At 51.6% G+C, this 24314-nt stretch overlaps 1 protein-coding gene across 7 annotated transcripts in view; it reads right to left on the bottom strand.

Annotated features, from left to right (window-relative positions):
• Positions 1 to 24314, bottom strand: part of MYH14 (myosin heavy chain 14) — a 108096-nt gene that overhangs the window by 896 nt on the left and 82886 nt on the right. For all 7 annotated transcript variants that reach the window (XM_039466433.2, XM_039466428.2, XM_039466427.2 and 4 more), the window contains 9 exons: positions 23750 to 23962; positions 20765 to 20977; positions 19334 to 19495; positions 17691 to 17819; positions 16301 to 16389; positions 15943 to 16066; positions 7102 to 7310; positions 3651 to 3759; positions 312 to 484 (listed from right to left, as the gene is read on the bottom strand). In XM_039466433.2, the coding sequence (XP_039322367.2) occupies positions 312 to 484; positions 3651 to 3759; positions 7102 to 7310; positions 15943 to 16066; positions 16301 to 16389; positions 17691 to 17819; positions 19334 to 19495; positions 20765 to 20977; positions 23750 to 23962 (1421 nt within the window). The remainder of the gene's footprint in view (positions 1 to 311; positions 485 to 3650; positions 3760 to 7101; positions 7311 to 15942; positions 16067 to 16300; positions 16390 to 17690; positions 17820 to 19333; positions 19496 to 20764; positions 20978 to 23749; positions 23963 to 24314) is intronic.

Consider the following 24314-nt stretch of genomic DNA (forward strand, 5'->3'; position numbering starts at 1 on the left):
CCGGGACACGAGGCGACATGAGAGGAGAGAGAGAACGCAATGAGGGGAAGAGAGACGTGAGATCAGGAGAAATGGAGGAGACGGGCAGAAGCGGTGGGGGCAGAGAGAGATACGGGGCGCGGAGGGAGGAGGGGAGGCCGGGAGAAGGGTGCGGGAAGGAAGCAGCTCCCTGGATGTGAGTCTCCCCCAGCACAGCCCCGGCTCCCGCAGCCCCACGCCCCCATGGATCCCGTGGTAACGCCTTGCACCCCTGGGGTTTATGCAGTGAGGGCGCCGCCCACCCGTCAGGCCTGCCTCTGGGATGGCCATACCGGAGCCGGTTCCTCAGCGTGGTCACTTCGCGGTTCATGGACTCGGCTGACTCTGTGACATCTTCCAGCTCACGCTGCAGCCTCCGGCGGCCGGCCTGAGCCCGGGACGCCTCCTCCTCGGCCTCCTCCAACTGCCGCTTCAGCTGCTTCACTCGAAGGTTTCCCTTCTCCAGCTTGGCGAGAGCAGGGGCCCAGGTCACGTCTCCAGGCACTGCCATCACTTCTTCCCTCCACGACAGCCCACTACTGTCCCACCCCTGCTGCCCCCGGCCCTCTCTGCCCCATGCTCTGCTCTCTGTCTAGGCCTTATTCCTTTTTTTTTTTTTTTTTTTTTTTGTTGTTGTTGTTGTTGTTGTTGTTTTTGAGACGGAGTTTCGCTCTTGTTACCCAGGCTGGAGCGCAATGGCACGATCTCGGCTCACCGCAACCTCCGCCTCCTGGGTTCAGGCAATTCTCCTGCCTCAGCCTCCTGAGTAGCTGGGATGACAGGCACGCGCCACCATGCCCAGCTAATGTTTTGTATTTTTAGTAGAGACGGGGTTTCACCACGTTGACCGGGATGGTCTCGATCTCTTGACCTCATGATCCACCCGCCTCGGCCTCCCAAAGTGCTGGGATTACAGGCGTGAGCCACCGCGCCCGGCCCTAGGCCTTATTCTTTTTCCCTAAAGCCCTCATGCCAACCTGTACCTGACCTCCAGGCTCTCCCCTCCAGGCTGTCTCCTACATGGCCTCAGAGAGGTCTTTCTAACTGACCCAGACCCTCCTGCTCGCAATCCTTTCATGACTCCCCAGTACCCCTGGGACAAAAGTCCAGCCCCTCAGCCTGGCATTCCAGGCCCGGCAGGGTCTTTTTCCTGTCCATTTCTCCCTTCCCGTAAACCCACCAACCAGACCAACTTCACTGGGATCCTCCTCAGACCCTACCACCTCTCTTCAGGGAGAGAACATCCATGATCTGACCTTATTTCTTATCATTCAACCCCCTACCCCACATTTTCTGGAGTCGATGAGCTCCCATCACAAGAAGCAACTGCCAGGTGCTGGCCTGGAAGCAGGTGCAGATACCATCCTGGCACTGGGCACATCAGCAGAGGGTTGGAATCAATGACTTTGCAATTAATAAATTCTGGCATCTAGGAAGGGCCCTCATAGGAAGCTGAGGCAGCCAAGGTGAGGGAAGAAGTTAAAGTCTTTTTTTTTTTTTTTTTTTTTTTAAAGATGGGGTTTTACCATGATGGCCAGGCTGGTCTTGAACTCCTGACCCCAGGTGATCCACCCACCTCGGCCTCCCAAAGTGCTAGGATTACAGGCATGAGCCACCGTGCCCAGCCAGAGGTTAAACTCTACCAGAAGCTAGACCAGGACTAAAATAAAAGCAGATGTTTGTCTATTCCAGGCGTCCCCAAACTTTTTACACAGGGTGCCAGTGCACTGTCCCTCAGACCGTTGGAGGGCCGCCACATCCTGTGCTCCTCTCACTGACCACCAATGAAAGAGGTGCCCCTTCCTGAAGTGCGGCGGGGGGCCGGATAAATGGCCTCAGGGGGCCGCATGCGGCCCGAGGGCCGTAGTTTGGGGACGCCTGGTCTAGACCGTACGGGTCTGCTTTTTGGTCTGAACTCACCAAGCTTATTTCTGTACTTCAGGGCCTTTAGAGTACCTGTTCCCTCTGACTGGCTCTTCTTCACCCTTCAGGTATCTTTTTTTTTAGATGGAGTCTTGCTCTGCCGCCCAGGCTAGAGTGCAGTGGCAGGATCTCAGCTCACTGCAACCTCTGCCTCCTGGGTTCAAGTGATTCTTCTGCCTCAGCCTCCCAAGTAGCTGGGATGACAGGTGCCCACCACTGCGCCCGGCTGATTTTTGTATTTTTAGTAGAGGCAGGGTTTTACCATGTTGGCCAGGCTGGTCTCAAACGCCTGACCTTGTGATCCACCCACCTCGGCCTCCCAAAGTGCTGGGATTATAGGCATGAGCCACTGTGCCTGGCCCCTTCAGGTATCAATTTAAATGTCACCTTCTCAGAGAGTCCTTCCTGATCCCCCAAGCGAAAGAAGATTCCCACATCCTCTGTGTCTTCCTCTGTCTTTACTTTTTTTTCTTCATAGCCCTTGTCACAATCTGTAATTATCTGTTTGTTTACGGGTTTATTATTATGCCTTTTCCTATGCTGAAAATGTGAGCTCTGTGAGGGCAGGGGCTTCCTCTGTTTCATTCACATCCATATCCCGAATGCCTCCCACAATATCTGACACGTAGCAGTGCTCAATAATTGTTTGCGGAATGAATGGTGAATGACGCACAGCTGAGCTTTTAAGGGCCCTCTGTCCAGACAGACCGACCTGGGGTCTGATCCAGGCTCTATCTCTGTGACTCTGAAGCAAAATATCACCTCTTAAAGTTTCAGATTCCTCATCTGTGAAATGGGACTAGTGAGGAAATGCAGATGTGTATTTTTTTTAAAAGCAGTTGCTTGTGACATAGTAACTGCTTAGTAAGTAATCAAGAACACTCTGAGGCTAGAGTGCTGAGGTTGGAATGCTGACCCCACCTCTCTTACGAGCTAAGTAATTTTGAGCAAGTTACTTCAGCTTTCTGTGCCTCAGTTTCCTCATATAAACAAGACAGTAAATAACAGTACCTTCCGCCTATCATTCTGATAGAAATTAAACGCACTAAATGTTATGTCTTTAGCACAGTGCCTGGTACGTAGAAAGCACTCCATAAACACTATCTTTTGTAATTTTAGTCCTGGTCTAGCTCTGGGTAGGGTCTAACTTCTCCCACTGCCCTGGCTGCCTCAGCTCCTTACAGGACCATTTCTAGACGCCAGCATTTATGAATTGCAAACTCACTGATTCCAACCCTCTGCTGATGTGCCAGATACCGAGATGGTATCTGCACTCCGTTCCAGTCCGGCACCTGCAAGTTGCTTCTTGTGATGGGAGCTCATTGCCTCCAGAGATGGCCTGGGCGATTTCTGAGTCAGCGGTCCCACTCCTCACTGTTTTTTTTTTTTTTTTGAGACGGAGTTTCGCTCTTGTTACCCAGGCTGGAGTGCAATGGTGCGATCTCGGCTCACCGCAACCTCCGCCTCCTGGGTTCAGGCAATTCTCCTGCCTCAGCCTCCTGAGTAGCTGGGATTACAGGCATGTGCCACCATGCCCAGCTAATTTTTTGTATTTTTAGTAGAGACGGGGTTTCACTATGTTGACCAGGATGGTCTCGATCTCTCGACCTCGTGATCCACCCGCCTCGGCCTCCCAAAGTGCTGGGATTACAGGCTTGAGCCACCGCGCCCGGCCTCCTCACTGCTTTCTGACGACGGCAGCTGCTCACCTGGTCCCGGAGCTGGTCAGCCACCCTCCGCTCCTCCTCCACCTGGAGTACCACCTCTTTAAGCCGCTTCTCAGCTCTGCGCACCAGCTTCCCAGAGAGGATGCGCTCTCTGAAGAGGGGGACAAGGAAGAGTCTTAGCAGAGGGGCTCAACCTACAGACTCACGCAGTGGCTGTCGTCTTGTTCTTGGATTGGCTTCTTTGCTCTTTCCTAACCCCTGACTGGTTCCCATTGTTTACCAAGGCTAAACACTGACGCACAGGATCCCTACTCCCTGGAATCCACGTCCTTGGCTTCTATTAGGATGCCTGACGTACCTGTTTCCTATGATACTGTGATCTATAATAAGTATATGTTTGGTCCCATTCCGTTTCCAAAGAGAACCATTCACAAACTACAGTCTACTCTGTGGGCCCGTTCATTTCCCCCTGAAAATCATTTACTATTTCCCACAAGTGAAAACATCCTTGGTGTCCCTCTCCCCCATGAAGAGGCTATTTAAGCCTCAACCATCTGGCCCTGTATAAAAAGTCTTATATTTTATATGGCTCCTGTGTTCAGGCACATTCACACATTTGTATGCCTTTTATTTTGTTAATCTATTTCTTGTCAGTTTCTTTCAGCAGGCTCGAATCCTCAGAGTGGGAGGGAACGCTCTCTTTGCTCCCACGCCTGTCCTCTCCTGGATGTCCATAATATCTGGTCCTATCCATGTGATAGGACCCCTAGCAACTGATATTGCTTGACAGCCACACTGGATACAACAGCCCCAGATGTGCTCAGCACATGAGATAATGTACAGATGATGAACAGCAAGTCAGGCATCCTACATTAAATCCAATCTCAGCCTCAGTTTTTCTACATGTAAAACAGGATAACCATGGTTTTTCTCTCCCAAGGATTACGTGATATCATGGAGGTATATACAGGTAGTCCAGCGCCTGATAGATAGTAATCCTCAATAAGTGGGAACTAGGCTGGGTGCGGTGGCTCAAGCCTGTAATCCCAGCACTTTGGGAGGCCGAGGCGGGTGGATCACGAGGTCAAGAGATCGAGACCATCCTGGTCAACATGGTGAAACCCCGTCTCTACTAAAAATACAAAAAACTAGCTGGGCGTGGTGGCGCGTGCCTGTAATCCCAGCTACTTAGGAGGCTGAGGCAGGAGAATTGCCTGAGCCCAGGAGGCGGAGGTTGCGGTGAGCCGAGATCGCGCCATTGCACTCCAGCCTGGGTAACGAGAGCGAAACTCCGTCTCAAAAAAAAAAAAAAAAAAAAAAAAAGTGGGAACTGTTAGTATTGTTGTAATTATTGTTGCTGAATAGTATTGAACAACAGGAAAATCTATTGTATTAGAAAAGTAAAAGGTATTAGGCTTAGTAATAAATATTCTATTAGTTTTATTAGCACAGCAGTTCTCAACTAGGAATGTTATGGGGGTCTTCTTGATTGTTCCAGCAACTGGAGATGGAAACTCTTTCAGCTCCATACAACTGCTGCTTCCTGTCTCTGAACATGGATGCCTGTGGGTGTGGCACTTGGTGCAATTGCAGCCATTTTGTGACCATGAGGAAAGACTAAAAAAGCAACACAGATGTTGATCCAGCGCCCTACCATCTTTTGGCTGCCTAGCTCTAAACCTCTTATCACGTGAAAAAAGGCCATTCCTTTTTGTGCTAGATTGATACAACAGATGGTACCAGTTCTCACCCCTTCCTGTATCCATATCCTTGGGAATATGACTTTGCAACTACTCCTATCAAACAGTCATATCTATTTCCCCATTCTTTTGAATCTGAGCTGGCTGAGTGACTTGCTTTGGTTAATAGGAGGTGGCAGAAGTGACATAGTACCAGCTCCAGGTGCAGGCCTCGAGGAGTCTTTAGCACTTTTCCTTGCTCTTAGAACCTTGACTCTGCCATATGAACAGTCCTGGGCTAGCCTCCCGGAGGATGAGAGGCCACATACAGCAGAGACACGTTAGTTTACTTGTCCTAGGCAAGATCTTAGAGTTATGCAAACCCAGCCATTGCCATTCATGCTGTTCTTGAAAATAAAAAAGCAAAAAAAAAAAAAAAAAAAGCCCGGTCAAGACTAGGAAATCCATCTAGCTCACCCTCAACGGAGCAAAGATGTATGAGTGAAGCCCACCAAGCCCAGATCAGCAGAACTTACTTGCCAGACTCACGAGCAATAATAAGTAGTTGTTTTAAGCCACCAAGTTTTAGAGTGGTTTGTTACTTAGCTACAGCTAACTGACACATTATTACGTAAATCATACTCTTATTTAAGAGACTGCAGCTACTTGCAGCCCAAAGCACCCTAAAAGATATAGAAAATCAACAATCATTTAAATATTTACATACATTTACACACAGTTTTGTTTTTTGCTTTTTCTTTTTGTCTTATTTAGATGGAGTCTGGCTCTGTCACCTAGGATGGAGTGCAATGGTGTGAACTCAGCTCACTGCAACCTCCATCTCCCGAGTTCAAGCAATCCTCCCACCTCAGCCTCCCCAGTAGCTGGGACCACAGGCACAAGCCACCACACCTGGCTAATTTTGGTATTTTTTGGTAGAGACAGGATTTCACCATGTTGGCCAGGCAGGTCTCAAACTCCTGCCTTCAAGTGATCTGCCTGTCTCAGCCTCCCAAAGTGCTGGGGTTTAGGTGTGAGCCACTGTGCCTGGCTTTTTTTTTTCTTTTTGAGACAAGGTCTTGCACTGCCACTCAGGCTGCAGTGCGGTGGTGTGATCACAGCTCACTACAGTCTCTAACTCCTGGGCTTAAGCCATCCTCTCATCTCAGACTCTTGAGCAGGTGGGACTACAGGCACATGCTAAAACACCTAGGGTGTGTGTGTGTGTGTGTGTGTGTGTGTGTGTGTGTGTGTGTGTGTGTTTTGAGATGAGGTCTTGTAACGTCGCCCAGACTAGACTTTTTTTTTGTTTTTTTGAGACACAGTCGCACTCTGTCACCAGGCTGGAGTACAGTGGTGTGATCTTGACTCATGGCAACCTCCAAATCCCTGGTTCAAACAATTCTCCTACCTCAGCCTCTGGAGTAGCTGAGATTACAGGCACACACCACCATGCCGAGTTAATTTTTGTATTTTTAGTAGAGATGGGATTTCACCATGTTGGCCAGGATGGTCTTGATCTCCTGACCTCATGATCTGCCCACCTCAGCCTCCCAAAGTGCTAGGATTACCGACGTTAGCCACTGCGCCTTGCCCAGAATGGTTTTAAATACCTGGCCTCAAGGGATCCTCCTGTCTTGGCCTCCCAAAGTGCTGGGATTACAGGCATAAGCCACCATGCCAGGCCAGCAGTCATTAATATTATGATGTCTTTTTCAATGTTTCCAAAACAGGTGTTTGTAACACAGCCTCCTTCCTGTCACTGGCCAGGATGTGGAGGTCGCCTTGCTCCCGTGGCCTCCGCTCCCACCTACCTGCTCTCTTGCTCTAGCTGCTCCTCAGCCTGGGCCAACTTAGACTCAAGGGCAGCAATGGTCATCTTCTGGCGGGCCCGGGCCCCAGCATCCTCCTCACCCAGGCGTCCCCGTAGCTCCTGGATCTGCCGTTCCAGCTGCTGCCGCCCGCTCTCTGCCTTGGCTGAGAAACTGCGCTCGGCTGACAGCTCTGAGGTCAGTGACTCTACCTGTAGCAGGTGGGGAACGAAGGATGTCATGGTGGAGTCTCAGAGGGAAGGTGCTAGGTAAATCCAAGCACCTCCACGAATTAAGCACGCTGATGATTGCCACACACACAGCACAGAGCCTGAGACATACTAAATACTCAACAAATGTCAGCTAGTATTTTTATTACTAGTTTATTGACTTATCACTGACAGCACTGCCAGCCCTGGGTTTTAACATTTTGGATAGTTTTCTGCTTATTTTAATAAGTGGATCACAAACTTCTTTAAAGGTTAAAAATTCTACTTCTGACTGTGACTGAGTCTATTCCAAGGGTTATCACATTTTTGTTTGCACCAGGATCATCTGGGGGAGCTTGTGAAAAAAATGCAGATGTCTGGGTCTCACCCTTCAGAGATTCTGACTCAGCAGGATCAAAGCAGAGTCCGGGAATCTGCATTTATAACAAGCATCTCATGTGATTCAGATGGGAGTGATTAGCAGGAGCATTTGGAGAAACACGGCCTCAATAAACAGCTGCTACGTGGAAAATGTGTAAACACACCACTAATAATAGTTCCCATTTATTTATTCAGCTCGTACTCTGAGCAAGGCCTTCTTCTGGGGACATGGAAATGAGTCAGACCCAGTGTGATTCCTACTTTATGTGACCCTCACAGGGACATAATGACTGGGTAATTAGCATCTTCTCCTTTATGTGTTTAACTTAAAAAAATTTTTTTTTTTTTTTTTTTGAGACGGAGTTTCGCTCTTGTTACCCAGGCTGGAGTGCAATGGCGCGATCTCGGCTCACCGCAACCTCCGCCTCCTGGGCTCAGGCAATTCTCCTGCCTCAGCCTCCTGAGTAGCTGGGATTACAGGCACGTGCCACCATGCCCAGCTAATTTTTTGTATCTTTAGTAGAGACGGGGTTTCACCATGTTGACCAGGATGGTCTCGATCTCTCGACCTCGTGATCCACCCGCCTCAGCCTCCCAAAGTGCTGGGATTACAGGCTTGAGCCACCGCGCCCGGCTTGAGACAGAGTTTTGCTCTGTTGCCCAGCTGGTGAAATTTGAGCTCACTGCAGCCTCAGCCTCCCAAGCTTAAGTGATCCTTCCACCTCAGCCTCCTGAGTCGCTGAGGTCACAGGCATGCACCATCACCCCTGCTAATTTTATTTTTATTTTACTTTATTTATTTATTTTGAGACCATGTCTTGCTCTGTCATCCAGGCTGGAGTGTAGTGGCATGATCTTGGCTCACTGCAACCTCCGCTTCCTGGGTTCAAGCGATCCTCCTGCCTCAGCCTCCCGAGTAGCTGGGATTATAGGCACCTGCCACCACACCTGGCTAATTTTTGTATTTTTTGTAGAGACGGGGTTTCACCATGTTGGCGAAGCTGCTCTCGAACTCCTGACCTCAGGTGATCTACCTGCCTGGGCCTCCCAAAGTGCTGGGATTACAGGTGTGAGCCACCGCACCTGGCCTCAGAGTTTTTATTGTGAAATAAAATGGTGATACAGAGAGCCAAACGCTCATCAAATAAAGTCAGTAACAAATATTCTGCTAGTTTTATTAGCACAGTAATTCTCAACCAAGAACATTACGGGGGTGTTCTTGATTATTCCAGCAGCTGGAGATGGGAACCCTTCCAGTCTCATGCTCCTGCGGCTTCTGTCTCTGAACGTGGATGTGTGTGGGTGTCATACAGCACAGGCATCGGGAGTTAACGAAAGGCAAACATCACTGTCAGCAGCACCTTGGTCAAGAAATAGAACTCTGCCCTTCCAGAAGCCCTTTCATGTGCTCATCCTAACGCCAGCCTCTTCCTTCTCCCCAAAATAGCACGTTATCCTGACTTCTCAGATTCTGGCTTCCTTGCGTGTCTTCAGAGTTTTATTACACACAGATGCATCCCTGGATCCTATAGTTGAATCCTGCCCATTTAAAAAAATAGAGGCAAGTTTGTTTGTTTCTGAGACAGTGTCCCACTCTGTCACCCAGGCTGGAGTGCAGCGGTGCAATCTCAGCTCACTGCAACCTCCGCCTCCTGGGTTTAAGCGATTCCTCTGCCTCAGTCTCCCAAGCAGCTGGGATTACAAGTGCCCACCATCACGCCCAGCTATTTTTTTTTTTGTATTTACTATTTAGTAGAGACGGGGTTTCACCATGTTGGCTAGGCTGGTCTTGAACTCCTGATCTCAAGTGAGCTACCTGCCTCGGTCTCCCAAATTGCTAGCATTCCAGGCATAAGCCACCACACCTGGCCAGATACTTGTCTTTTAAGTCTCTTTCTCTCTTTTTCTTCATATGAGCTGTGGCTTTGTTGTAAGGTCTCTTTTAACCTATAGTTCCCTCCTCCATCCCTGTTATTTCTTTACAATACTTTTTTTTTTTTTTTTTTTTTGAGATGGAGTCTCACTCTGACACGAGGCTGGAGTGCAGTGGCTCAATCTTGTCTCACTGCAACCTCTGCCTCCCGGTTCAAGTGATTCTTCTGCTTCAGTCTCCCGAGTAGCTGGGACTACAAGCGCATACTCCCACTCCCGGCTAATGTGTTTTGTATTTTTAGTAGAGACGGGGTTTCACCATGTGGACCAGGATGGTCTCGATCTCTTGACCTCATGATACGCCAGCCTCCGCCTCCCAAATGCTGGGATTACAGGTGTGAGTCACTGCGCCCGGCCCTTTTGCGTTTTTTCGTAGAGATGGGGTTTCATGATGTGGTCAGACCGGTCTCAAACTCCTGACCTCAGGTGATCCACCCACCTCAGCCTCCCCAAGCGCTAGAATCACAGATGTGAGTCATTGCAGCCAGACTGTTTCTTATAATTTATCTGTTGAAGAATCTAGGCTGTTAGACTCGTGGAGTTCAGATTTTTCTGATCACGCCACTTATGGTCTAATTCGGCATTCATTTCTTCCTCCTCTACGTTACCTGGAAACTGGCAGCTGGGTCCAGGGGTTTGTTCTATTTTATTTGTTTCTGTTTGTTTCTTTTTTGTTTGTGCAGTGGCACAGTCACAGCTCACTGCAGCATCAGACTCCCGGGCTCAAGCGATTCTCCTGCCTCAGCCTCGTGGTAGCTGGAACTACAGGTGCCCACCATCATGCCCTGCTAATTTTGTTGCTATTGTTTTCAGTGGGGACAGGGTCTCACTTTGTTGTCCTGGCTGGTCTTGAACTCCCGGCCTCAAGCAATCTACCTGCCTCAGCTTCCCAAAGTGCTGGGATTACAGGCATGAGCCACTGCACCTGATCTTTCTCTCTTATTTGTGAATTTTCAAGGGAGTCTGTACCTGTGATATTGCTGTGTGTGTGTGTGTGTATATGTGTGTGTATGTGTGTGTGTGTATGTGTATGTGTGCGTATGTATGTATGTGTGCGCGCTTGTGTTACGTGTATGTGTATATGTGTGTATATGTGTGTGTATATGTATGTGTGCGTATGTGTGTGCGTGTGTGTGTATGTGTGCGTATGTTACATGTGTGTATATGTGTGTGCGTGTGTGCATGTGTATGCTACGTGTATGTGATGTGTATGTATGTCTATGTGTGTATATGTGTGTGTGCATGTGTGTATGTGTATGTATGTGCGTGCGTGTATATGTGTGTGTGTATGTGTGTGTGTGTGTATATGTATATGTTGTGTGTTGGGTTTTGTCCATGGTTCCTTGCTCATGATTTTCATAGCCTTTGTTAGTGTGAACAGAACCGCTGTCTCTCATCTCCTCCTGCCCCTCTTTCACCTGGACAAGGCAGAAACTCTAACCTGACTGTGGATCACAGAACCCTCATTTCAGAGGGGGAGGAATACTGCCTAGAGAAGCCAGGAAGACTCTGGACAGACAGGCCTTGCTGGGTTTAGACCACACCCTTTCTGTCCAGTCACAGTTCTACACGGTCGTTAATCATGCCTATCCAGCAACGTCTCCATAAAAGGCCCAAGAGGACAGGGTTTAAGAGCTTCTGGAGGGCTGAGCATGTGTGGTGCCTGAAGGGTGGCAGCCCCAGGAGGCACGGAAGCTGCATGACCCCTCCCTGATACCCTGCCCCAACCATCTTTTCATCTGTATCCTCTGTAATATCCTTTAATAAACCAGAAAAGTAAGTATTTTCCCTCAGTTCTGCGAGCTGCAAATTAATCCAAAGAGGGGGTTGTGGGAATCCCAGCTTGAAGCTGGTTGGTCAGCAGTTCTGGTGGCCTGGGCCAAGTGGGATTACAGGGGTTTACACCTGTAATCTCAGCACTCTGGGAGGCCAAGGCAGACAGATGGCTTGAGGTTGGAAGTTCGAGGCCAGCCTGACCAATATGGTGAAAACTCGTGTCACTAAAAATCCAAAAAAAAAATAAGCTGGGTGTGGTGGCACACACCTGCAATCCCAGCTACTTGGGAGGCTCAGCCAGGAGAATCACTTGAACCCAGGAGGCTGAGGCAGGAGACTCACTTGAACCCAGGAGGCTAGAGCGGGAGAATCACTTGAACCCGGGAGGCAGAGGTTGCAGTGAGCTGAGATCGTGCCACCGTACTCCAGCCTGGGCTGTCACAGAGCAAGACCTCATCTCGAAAAAAGAAAAGGAAAAGACAAGACGTTCTGGTGGCCTGGACTCGGGACTGGTGCCTGGGGGTCGGCGGGGAGACAGTCCTCAGTCTGTGGGGTCCGACACTGCCTCCAGGTAGATGCTGTTGGAGGGGAACTGGAGGATACCTTGCCGGCATCTGCGGCAGATCCAACTGCTCACCTGGTGATGGGGAGAACCCCACTCCCTACATTTGGTCACCAACGTCTTTTTCTGTGTTGATGAGTGTTGTGGCGTGAGAGCAGAAGAAAAATGGTTTAAGTTTTTTCCAAATGGCACCCTAAGCATTGTCCAAGGGTGTCTGCACTAGAGTGAACAGACTCCCATGCAAAATCCATGTCCACCCAAAACCTCGGAATGTGACCTTCAGTTGGAAATACCATCTCTGCAGTTATAATAGACTAACATGAGGTCACACTGGATCAGGGAGGGTCCCAACTCTGATATGGCTGGTGTCCTTTCAAGAAGAGATAAGGGCCAGGCACGGTGGCTCAGGCCTGTAATCTCAGCGCTTTGGGAGGCCGAGGCACGCGGATGACCTGAGGTCACGAGTTTGAGACCACCCTGGTGAACACGGTGAAACCTTGTCTCTACTAAAAAGACAAAAAAAAATTAGCCAGATGTGGTGGCGGGCACCTGTAATCCCGGCTACGCAGGAGGTTGAGGAAGGAGAATCACCTGAACCCAGAAGGTGGAGGCTGCAGTGAGCTGAGATCGGGCCATTGCACTCCAACCTACTCAGTCTCAAAAAAAAAAAAAAAAAAAAAAAAAAAAACAAAAAAACGAGGAGATGAGGCAGAGACACAAAGATGGGAAAACGCCTTGTAACGTTGAAGGCAGAGATTGCAGTGATGCATCTACAGGTGAAGAAACACCAGGGACTGCCAGCACCCACCGGAAGACGGGGAGAGGCAGGAACGAGAGGAATGAACCCAGCCCACACCTTGATTTCAGACCTCTGGCCTCCAGGACCGCGAGAGAATACGTTCCTGCCCAGGCGCGGTGACTCACATGTCATTTCAGCACTTTGATAGGCCGAGGCGGCAAATCACCTGAGGTCAGGAGTTCGAGACCAACCTGGCCAACGTGGTAAAACCCCGTCTCTCTAAAAATACAAAAATTAGCCGGGCATGGTGGCGCATGCCTGTATTGGTGGCTGGTGCCTGTAGTCCCAGCTACTTGGTAGGCTGAGGCAGGAGAAACGCTTAAACCCGGGAGGCAGAGGTTACAGTCAGCCGAGATCGCACCACTGCACTCCAGTCTGGGCAACAAAGAGAGACTCCATCTCAAAAAAAAAAAAAGGAAAAAAAAAAGACAGAGAGAGAGAGAACACGTTCCTGTTGTTTTAAGTCACTGAGTTTCCAGGAACTCGTTATGGTGACCCTAGGGAACTAACACAACAACTAATTAATGTTTTTATAAACGTCACTGTGAGCTCAGGAATTTCAACCAATTTCATGGGATTAAATCGGTTGCAATTTTCCTCGCTGAGGCTCAAGCTGTCCCACTTTGGGCCAGCGGGAGGCTCTTCACATTGACTTCTAAGCGCTACACCAGCTTTCCCGCTAATGGACATCACGAAATGTTCCAGGTTACTGTTGTTGGCTGCCTGCTCCAGATCTGGAATCAGCAGTTTTGGAAGAAGCCCCGGTTTCGTTTCTTTTCTTTTCTTTTTTTTTTTTTTTGAGACAGGGTCTCCCTCTGTTGCCCAGGCTGGAGTGGAGTGGTGCGATCTCAGCTCACTGCAGCCTCTGTCTCCGAGGCCCAGGCAATCCTCCTATCTCAGCCCTCAGAGTAGCTGGGGCCACAGGCATGCGCCATCATACCTGGCTAATTTTATTTTCTGTGGAGACAAATTCTTACTATGTTGCTGAGGCTGGTCTCAAACTCCTGGGCTCAAGCAATCCTCCCACCTCAGCCTCCCTAAGAGCTGGGATGACAGGTGTGAGCCACTGTGCCTGGCCAGCCCCAGTTTCTTTTAGAGGGAAACAGCATTCCCAGATCATAACGTGGACAGAGTGATACTCATTACTACTGGGTTAGCTGTTTCTAGGCCTTTTAGGTGGTCAGAGAGATTAGATCCTGTATAAAATACTCCCTCCTCTAGAGCACGTATTGACCCATTCATTTGATTTATAATGAACACCAGCACTATTGTGTACCCAGCACTATTTTAAGCACTGGGGATATTGTAGGGAACAAAACTAAGACACAACAATCTTGTTCTCAAGGTGCTCACAGTCTGTTCGGAAGACAGACAACAGACAAGCAAATACAGGATATAATCTCTGATAATGGTCAGTGACGTGAAGGCAGTCAACGCAGAGAGAGTGGAAGGGACCCGCGGGAGGGAGGCGGCTGTTTTACGCAGGTCGCCAGAGCTTTCCAGTGCAGAGGGTGTAAGGTTGGAATATGTTCGGCATGGTCCAGGAAAGGTGAGGAGGCTGCTGTGGCTAGAGCAGTGAGCTAGGGCGGAAGGACTGGGGAGGTCTGAGTTAGCCGGGGACCAGACTGTGTGGGACCCTGAGTAAGATTTTATTCTGAGTGAGATGGGAGCTGCCACGTCCTAGAATATGACTGCCTCTCCACTGGCCTGGGCTTTCCCCAAGGGCTAGGGTCTTAACTCTTCTCTGAGTCTCCAGCAATGCCAGGGTATGACCCAGGAGAGGCCTCAAGACATGACTTTAAACCTTAATGAAGTCAACATCTCACATACCCCATAAATATATACACCTATGTACCCACAGAAACTAAAAATAAAAAACTCCTGGCCAGGCGTGGTGGCTCACGCCTGTAATCACAGCACTTCGGGAGGCCTAGGTGGGCAGATCACTTGAGGTTGGGAGTTCGAGACCATCCTGACCAACATGCTGAAACCCCGTCTCTACTAAAAATGCAAAAATTAGCCGGGCGTGGTGGCACACGCCTAGTCTCAGCTACTCAGGAGGCTGAGGCAGGAGAGTCACCTGAATCTGGGAGGCAGAGGTTGCAGTGAGCCGAGATCACACCACTGCACTCCGACCTGGGCAACAGAGTGAGACTGCCTCAAAAATAAAACAATTACAAAAAAAGTTAATGAAGAAAGCAGACGTTGGCCTGTCCCTGGACGCCCCATCCCTCTGGTTGTCTTCTTGGCAAACTCCTGCACTTCCTTTAAGATCTCTCAAGGCATCACCTCCACCAGGAAGCCTTCTCTGATGGCCTCTAGCCTCCAGGCTCGGTGGTGGTCCCTTCTAGCTTTCCACAGTGTCTGTGCTTCCTCCATTTTCACTTGTATCTCTGTACTGGGATGGTCTGTTTCCTCCATTAGACTAAGGATGTGTTAGAGGGCAGACTTAGTACTGACTTAGTCTAAGTACAGACTTAGTCAAATCTTAGACTTAGTACTGACTTAGTCTGTACTTAGACTTAGTACTGACTTAGTCTAAGTACAGACCTAGTCTAATCTTAGACTTAGTACTGACTTAGTCTGTACTTAGTACTGACTTAGTCTAAGTACAAGACTTAGTCTAATCTATCTTAGACTAAGATGTGTTAGAGGGCAGACTTTATACTATCCAGCTCCAGATCCCCAGCAGAACCCGGAATAGGATCTGGACCTCCAGAATCCTCAGAAAACATTTGTAAATAAATATACAAATGAAAGCATGCTTTTCTCCCTTTGCTGAACTCTAGGCTTCAAAATGCCAGCCAAAATGTGTCTTTTTCCAAATGTTTTCTTATGGCTCCTGCAGAAAGTCATTTCTCTCTCTCTACTGGGCTCAGGAGACTTCCATGATCACACCTGCTGCCCTACAATGTGACGGCATAGTCCCGTGTCTGTTTCCTCCAGGGAACTTCATAGGACAGAGACCTTACATAATTCATCTTTGGATCCAGCCCTAGAGAAACGCCTCAGAAATACAAGTGAACCAATGCCTCAGGCCTTTCCACCCTTTTCATGACTCCTATTCAACCTTCAAAACCCAACTCAAACATCCCCTTTCTCTATTTGTTGAATAAGAGGACTGAAGGTTATGGTCCCAGGTGAGCGGGGACTGAGGCTGGTGGGGGTGGTCAAGCGGCGCTCACCTGCAGGAGCAGCTTGCGGTAGCGGTCATTGAGCAGCTCGGAGTTACTCTGCTCCTCCTCCAGCTCTTCCTCCAACTGCCCCAGGCGCCCCTCCAGCTGACGTTTCTCCTCCAGAATGGCTGCCCTAGGGAGACGGGAAGGGGTGGGGATGAGAGGACCAGATGCCAGAGGAGGATGCCTTGCCTCACACTACAAGGCCCTGTGGTTAGCCCCACCCACCTCCCCAGCCTCACACCCCATGGGCCCCCAAGTTAGCCCCGCTCACCAACCTGTCCCAGAGCCCAGCCAGCTCTAGTCTACCCCAACTTCACCTCTTGCAGGCACAGCGCCTCCACCTCCAGACCCTTGGGCCACTTACTTGCTAAGGTTGCCATTGGCCACCTCATCCGCCATCTCATCCCGGTCCTGCTGGGCCTGCCGCCGAGCACGGTCTGAGGCGGCCAGTTCCTGCGATGGCACAGAGGGGGTGGCCGGTGGGCGTGAGGAGAGGCAATCTGGGCATGGGTCTCACCCGTTCTCTGTCCATCACACCCCAAGTCTCTTGGCTTTTTTCTCATGCTGCCCCTGGGTAACCCTGGAATGAGCTTCAATCTACAGATGTCTCCTACATCTGTCTCCCGAGCCCCTGACATATGCCCACCTCCTGCAGCCCAACCCCCAGGACCCTCACCCTCTCCACCTTTTACTGCACACAGGTTCTCCGCTCAAACCTGCCTCTCCTCCAGGGTCCTCCAGTCACTGGGCCAGACCCAGGGTTCTCCTCCCCTCCTCTGCCCCCTCACCATGGCCTTCTCCCTCTGGCCCTCTGACTGCTTTCTCCATCCTCTGCATCTCCTTGGCCCTGGCTCAGGGCTCGCTCTCCCCGCCACCCCACCAGGCTTTGTGTGTCCAGTCTCCCCACTCCAGTTCAACTGCTACAGAGCTGACCCTTGCCATCCTCTGTTCTGGACCTTTCCATGGCTCCCTAGTGCCCCAGGACATAATCTCTGCCCTTAGTCCGGGATTGGAGGCCACACAGTAAGCCCCACCCACTTCCCAAGGGCCCTCTGGTTAGCCCCGCCCACCTCTCCAGCCTCACACTCAAGGACACTGTGGTTAGCCCCGCCCACCTCCCCAGCCTCACACCCAGGGGCTCTGTGGTTAGCCCCGCCCATCTGTCCAGCCTGGCACCCAAGGACACTGTGGTTAGCCCCGCCCACTTTCCCAGCCTCACACCCAGGGGCTCTGTGGTTAGCCCCGCCCACCTCCCCAGCCTCACAACCAGGGGCTCTGTGGTTAGCCCCGCCCACCTCCCCAGCCTCACACCCAGGGGCTCTGTGGTTAGCCCCGCCCATCTGTCCAGCCTCGCACCCAAGGACACTGGTTAGCCCCGCCCACTTTCCCAGCCTCACACCCAGGGGCTCTGTGGTTAGCCCCACCCACTTCCCCAGCCTCACACCCAGGGGCTCTGTGGTTAGCCCCGCCCACTTCCCCAGCCTCACACCCAGGGGCTCTGTGGTTAGCCCCGCCCACCTCCCCAGCCTCACACCCAGGGGCTCTGTGGTTAGCCCCGCCCACTTCCCCAGCCTCACACCCAGGGGCTCTGTGGTTAGCCCCGCCCACCTCCCCAGTCTCACATTCAGGGACCTTGTAGTTAGACCTCCCCAGCCTCACACCCCAGGGGCCCTGAGGTTAGCCCTGCCCACCGCCCAGCTGCCTGTCCCAGGACCCAGCCCACCCTAGCCCACCCCAGCACACCCCAGCCTCACCTCCTGCAGCCGCAGCACCTCAGCCTCCAGCCCCTTGAGGCGCTTGTCACTTTCCCGATTCTGGGCGAAGATCTCCTCCCGGGAGCTTCGTGACTCTTCCACCTCCCGCCATAGTTCCTTCATCTGGGCCTGGGTGGAACGGAAAAGGTAGATGGGCTCAGCCTGGCCACACAGCACAGGGAACCCTTCCAACCCCTTGCCAAAAAGCAGTGGGGGCTCCTCAGCTCCCATGAGCAAGCAGGGAGTTCTCCCAACCCTGCAGACCTGGGCTTCTGTGTATAAAGCCGCTTGCTGTGTGACCTTGGGCCAGCTTCCCCTCTCTGGTCCTCAAGGGAGGAGGTTGACCTGGCTGAGCCTAGAAGGCAGCTGGAAGCCTGGTGGAGCTGGCTTCAAGTTAGATAGACCTGGGTTTGAATTACAACTTGGCCATATCCTTGCTGTGTGACAGTGAGCCAGCCACTGCTCCTCTCTGAACCTCAGTTTGCCTCCTGTTTATTTATTTATTTATTTATTTTTGAGACAGAGTCTCACTCTGTCACCCAGCCTGGAGTGCACTGGTGGGATCTCAGCTCACTGCAACCTCTGCCTCCTGGGTTCAAGTGATTCTCCTGCCTCAGCCTCCCGAGTAGCTGGGATTACACATGCCCGCCACCAAGCCTGGCTAATTTTTGTATTTTTAGGAGAGACAGGGTTTCACCATATTGGCCAGGTTGGTCTTGATCTCCTGACCTCAGGTCATCTGCCTGCCTCGGCCTCTTAAAGTGCTGGGATTACAGGCGTGAGCCACCGCGCCTGGCCAAAACAACATACGGTATTTTCACTTCAAAAACAACACCACAGAAGCAGCTGGATCACTTGAGGCCAGGGCTTTGAGACTAGCCTGGCCAGCATGGTGAAACACCATCTCTACTAAAAATACAAAAATTGGTGGGGCACGGTGGCTCACACCTGTAATCCCAGCACTTAGGGAGGACGAGATGGACAGATCACGAGGTCAGGACATTGAGACCATCCTGGGCAACATGGTGAAACCCCATCTCTACTAAAAATGCAAAAATCAGCTGGGCATGGTGGCATATGCCAGTAATCCCAGCTACTCCGGAGGCTGAGGCAGGAGAATTGCTTGAACCAGGGAGTCGGAGGTTGCGGTGAGCCGAGCTCATGCCATTACACTCCAGCCTGGCGACATAGTGAGACTCTGTCTCAAAAACATAAAAATAAAAAACAAAAATTAGCTGGGTGTGGTGATGTGCACCTGTAATACCAGCTACTAGGGAGGCTGAGGCAGGAGAATTGCTTCAGCCTGAGAGGTGGAGGTTGCAGCTAGCTGAGATCTTGTCACTGCACTCCAGCTTGATTGACAGAGTGAGACTCGGTCTCAAAAAAAAAAAAAAAAAAAAACCAACTAGACGAAACAAAAAAAGGAAATTTGACTTTAAAATGCAGCATTTTAAATACAGGAAATATAAAAGAAGAAGGAAACTAGCCTCTGGGGCATGGATGTTCATACAGGCGCTGACCCGCGTGGATGCTGCCTGTGGGTTGAGGGAGGGTCCGAGCTGGCCTCAGCCCCTGCAGTGATGGCCGCGGCTTGAAGACACCAAGGCCTCCCCTCCCCGGCGCGGCTCACGCCCTGCCCCTACCTGCATCTTTCGAAGCTGCTTCACCGCCTCCTCCTTGCCCTGCCCGGCGGACACCAGCTGAGCCTTCAGCTCCTCCAGCTCTCCCTCCAGCTTCTTCCGGGCAGCCACGGCCAGAGCCCGCTGCTTCCGCTCCTCATCCCGCTCCACCTCCGCGTCCCTCAGCTGGAGAGGAAGTCAGGAGGGACCGGGTCAGGGACAGGAAACCCGGGCTCCCTCTGTGTGCGAGGGACGTGGATGTCTACCCCGGAGCCCCTGCCCAGGCCGCAAGCCCCGTTCCTCTCACCCCGACTCTCCCGACGTGGTCCCCTCTCTATCCCCCTGCCCCAGCTCAGTCCTCCTGCCCCCATCCACCTAGGCCTCCTTTCCAGCTTCTCCTCTCTCCCTGCCAGCGCATTCCAACACATCTCCGGAGCTGACCCTGCTCATACCCCTCCCATGGTTCCCCAGTGCCCCCAGGGCCACGTTTTGGACGCTCAGCCATGTCTAAGTCAAAGGGGCTAGTAGAGGCAGAAACCCGCAGAGACCTCTGGCCTTAGGTCACCTGTTCACCCTCTTCCCTGCCTCCCCAGCTTCTAGCACCCTCACCCCAAGTCTGTTGTCCACATGGCTCCAGAGGGGTCTTTCTGACACCCAGAGCTGCCCCTGCCCCTCACCCCCTAGTAGAGGGAAGATATGGGAATTTCCTGGATTGAACGAGTAGTCAATGAACGGTGCAGGGAGGGAGGGTGATGAAACAGACAAGGAAGCGAGGAGCAACTGACTGGAGTGGAGAGGGATGTGGATGGAGGGAGGGTGGATGAACAGTCCAGGAGGCAGGGGTCCGCAGGGGGTGCTGAGGGGCGGGGTTGGGTAAATAGGGGAGGGGTTGGGTTGGGGAGAGGAGGTGGGTCGGAAGGGGGTAACTGGGTGGATGGAGCAGTGGTTGGACAGAGCGCTGGTTGAGTATCAGTGCTGGTTGGGGGAGCAGCCGTGTGTGGGTGATTGGCGTGGTTGAATAGGTGGGGTGGCAGAGGGATGGATGAATGGTTTGGTGGATGCAAGATGTATGACTGGGTAAAACAACAGGCCAGTGGGATATGCGTGTGGGTTAATGGGTCATGGCAGGCTAACCGGGTTGGATAGGAAGATGGTTTTGTGGGAGGAAGATGGTTGGCTGCCAGGAGAGACTGGTAGAAATATTGAGTGGCAGGTGGATGGGGGGAGACGCCGAGCGGAGGGAGGGTGGGGGGGACACCGAGCGGAGGGAGGGTGGGGGAGACGCCGAGCGGAGGGAGGGTGGGGGGACACTGAATGGAGGGTGGGGGGATGCCGAGTGGAGGGAGGGTGGAGGAGACAGAGGGGTGGGTGGGCCAGGGAGACCCCTTGCTGCCTGAACACACCATGGCGTACCCCAGCTGGACCGGCACCCCGAGGCCTTCTGCGTGACAATACCTGCTTGGCCAGCTGCCTCCGCCTCTCTTCGCCAGCCTCATCACGGCCCTGCAGGTCACGCTCGTGCTGAGTCTTGAGAGCCTGCACAGTCACCTCCAGACGCAGCTTGGCATCCTCGGCGGCCGTCAGCTCGTCCTCCAGTTCCGTCACCTGTGCTCGCAGATCGTTGGCTGCCTGTTCTGCCACCCGGCAAGCGCGTTCCAGCTCATGCACCTGGTGGGGAGGGAGAGTGGGTGCTGGGCACCTGGGTCACTCAGGCGGGGGAGGTTAGGAGCCTAGGTAGAGTAGGGAAGCTCTGAGGGCAGACGGGGGGGCAGCAAGTCGGTGTGCCCATCCTGGTTTGTTCGTTCATCCATTCGAAATCTGCTGAGTGCCTCCCCCTTGGGTGTCTCATTCAGCATCATCCCCAAATGTGTTTCATGCATAAGCAAAGTTTCATAATTCTATTATCTGAAGCTCTTGAGAGTCTAATACAAGCATCTGTTAGGTCAGCTGACTCTTACTCATGGTGGATTATTCCCTCTGAGTTTTGTGATTTTGCATTGCGAGCTCACTCACTGGGACTTCATCTTCGGGAATTCTGTGTGAAGGCAGGCAGCTCCAGGGTCATCAGTGCTGGTAGCACTCCAGACCCCACCCCACGGAGTGCTACCAACCCCCTGTCTACTTCTATACTTCTATTGGTTTTTCTGTTTGGGAGGGTCCCAGATCTTTCAGGGAGGTGTGAATTAAAAGCCCAAATGCTGTGAAAATAGAGCTGGGCTTAGGAATTTTCAGAGACCCTCCCTTCGCTCCTCTCCTTACTTAACCATCACCTCCTCAGGGAAAGCTCTCTGGACCCATCAGAGCCTCTCTGCTACCCATGCTCCTGGCACTGTGCCCCCTCTCCTACCCAGCGCTAGTCACAGTGGTCATCTGACATTTGCTTAGTTGGCTTGTTGTGCAACACCTGCCTCCCTCACTGGACTGTGAGTTCCACAGAGCAGGGCCTATGTCTGTGGATCACCACTGCCCGCATTAGGGTCATTACAATTCTGACCACTGACAATATCTACTCTCCATACTTGGAATGGGCCCTCTAGCCTCCCGTTATATTTGGCACCTGGCCAATTTACTTTGTTTACTTAAAGGGATCAAACTTTCTCCCATCAACATCCTGTTTCCCACAAGGGCCTTTGGAGTCACTACACGTAACTTGACATTTTTCCCAAGGGACAGACTTTAATGGCTCAAGTATGAGCCAGGTTTTAGCTCCGGTGTCTCTAGGGCCGCAGGCCAGGTCTGCGTCGGGGGAGGGGGTTCTCTCCAGGACTGGCTAAAAGCATCCACATCTAAGTGTGTGGAGAAGATAAAGCCCTCATCCATTGCACTCCTAGAAGCACATGGCTGGGAAAATAAAGAAATAAGGAAGTCGAGAGGGCATCTATGCAGGAACTCATCAAATTCTGCTGGTGCCTCCCATCATCAGAGAGGGTGGCCTGTGTCCCTGGGCGTGATCCATAAATGTACTTGGAGGATGAATGAAGGAAGGATGGAGTGGAGGGTGTGGGGGGCATTCTGACCATTCAGAAGGCTGGGACACTTGCTGGGTGAGAGGAGCCTGGGAGCAGCCTTGAGGTGCCACCCTACAGGCCCTGGAGGGATATATGAGTTGAGGGATGACACAGGCTTGGTGGGAAGAGTCTGTGTGTTCTCAGTGGGGTTGCTGGCAGGCAAAGTGGGAGTCCTCACACTGTGTGTGTGTGTGTGCGTGTGTGTACTATGTATGTAGGCGTGCACATATTCATGTCTGGGGAGTGGTTCTCAGGCTGTATTTTGTAGTACATTCTCTTCATGTTCTCTCTCTGGGCATTCACATATGTGTAGTGAGTAGTTTTCTCATGCACTATGTGTACATACACACATGAATATGCATATTTAATGGAAAATTCTCGGCGAGGTATAATGGCTCATGGCTATAATCCTGACGCTTTGGGAAGCTGCGGTGGGAGGACTGCCTGAGCCTAGGAGTTCAACACCAGCCTGGGCAACACAGAAAGACACCATCTCCGCGAAAAGTTTAAAAAACAGCCAGGCGTGGTGGCATGCACCTGTCGTCGCTGCTACTCAGGAGGCTGAGGCAGGAGGATCGCTTGAGCCCAGGAGACGGAGGTTGCAATGTGCCATGATTGCACCACTGCCCTCCAGCCTGGGCAACAGAAAAAGACCCTATCTCAAAAACAAAACAGAAAACAAACAAAAACAAATAATAGAAGATTCTTCTCACATCCCGTATATACAAATGTGAACATGTGTGCTTTGTGAGTAGCTCGTGCTCTGTGTGTGGGCACACATGCTGAATGGAGGATTCTCCTCACATTCTGAGTGTCTACATGAAGACCTACCTCTGATAAATGGCTCTCCTTACTTTCTATGCATGTGCATGAGCACATGTACTTGGTGGGAGATTCTTCTCACAGCGTGTGTGTGCGTGCGTGTGTGCATGCGTGTGTGCGTGCGTGTGTGTGCATGCGTGTGTGTATACGAATGCAAACATTTCGTGAGCAGTCCTCCTCTCATTCTCTTTTTTAATTTGAGACAGAATCTCTCTCTGTCATCCAAGCTGGAGTACAGAGGAATAATCTTGGTTTACTGCAACCTTTGCCTCCTGGATTCAAGCAATTCTCCCGTCTCAGCCTCCCAAGTAGCTGGGATTGCAGCCACATGCCACCACACCTGGATAAGTTTTGTATTAGTAGAGATGGGGTTTCACCATGTTGGCCAGGCTGGTCTTGAACTCCTGCCCTCAAGTGATCTACCCACCATGGCCTCCAAAAGTGCTGGGATTACAGGTGTGAGCCACTGTGCCCGGCCCTCTTGTACTCTTTGTGCATGAACATATAACTCTGATGACTGGTTGTTTTCCTGTTCTATGTGTGAAAACATACGTGCATGTATGTGTCTCCCCTCACCCAGTGTGTCTCAGGGAGTGGGGCCCCTGCTCACGCTCTTGCTGACGTCATCCTTGCTGCTCAGCAGTGCCTCCAGCTCAGCCCGCAGGGCCCGGTTCTGCCGCTCCAGCTCCTCACGTGCCTCCTGCTCCTCCTCCAGTGCCCGTGTCAGTGACAGAGCCCGAGCTTCACGCTCCCGACCCTCTGCCTCGGCCCGCTCACGTTCCTCCACTGCTCGAAGTACAGCTGCCTTCTCCTCTGCCAGAAGCTTCCAGTTTGAGGGAGATGGGATGGGGGGAAATAGATTAGCTGAAAGGAGTGTGTACAAGGGAACGGGGAAGAGGGAGCAGCCAGGAACAGAGAAAGAGAGAGAGAAAGACAGACAAAGGCAGAGACACAAGAGGGAGGTAGAGGGATTAAAGTTGCAACCACGTCCCAAACCAGCTCAACTCCTGAATGGATCAAACTGATCAGTCCCTAACTCTACATTCTTTTTTTTTTTTTTTTTTTTTTTTTTTTGAGACAGAGTTTCGCTCTTGTTACCCAGGCTGGAGTGCAATGGCGCGATCTCGGCTCACCGCAACCTCCGCCTCCCGGGTTCAGGCAATTCTCCTGCCTCA

Source organism: Saimiri boliviensis, chromosome 14 (assembly GCF_048565385.1).
Source record: "Saimiri boliviensis isolate mSaiBol1 chromosome 14, mSaiBol1.pri, whole genome shotgun sequence".
In the NCBI taxonomy this organism is placed as follows: domain Eukaryota; kingdom Metazoa; phylum Chordata; class Mammalia; order Primates; family Cebidae; genus Saimiri; species Saimiri boliviensis.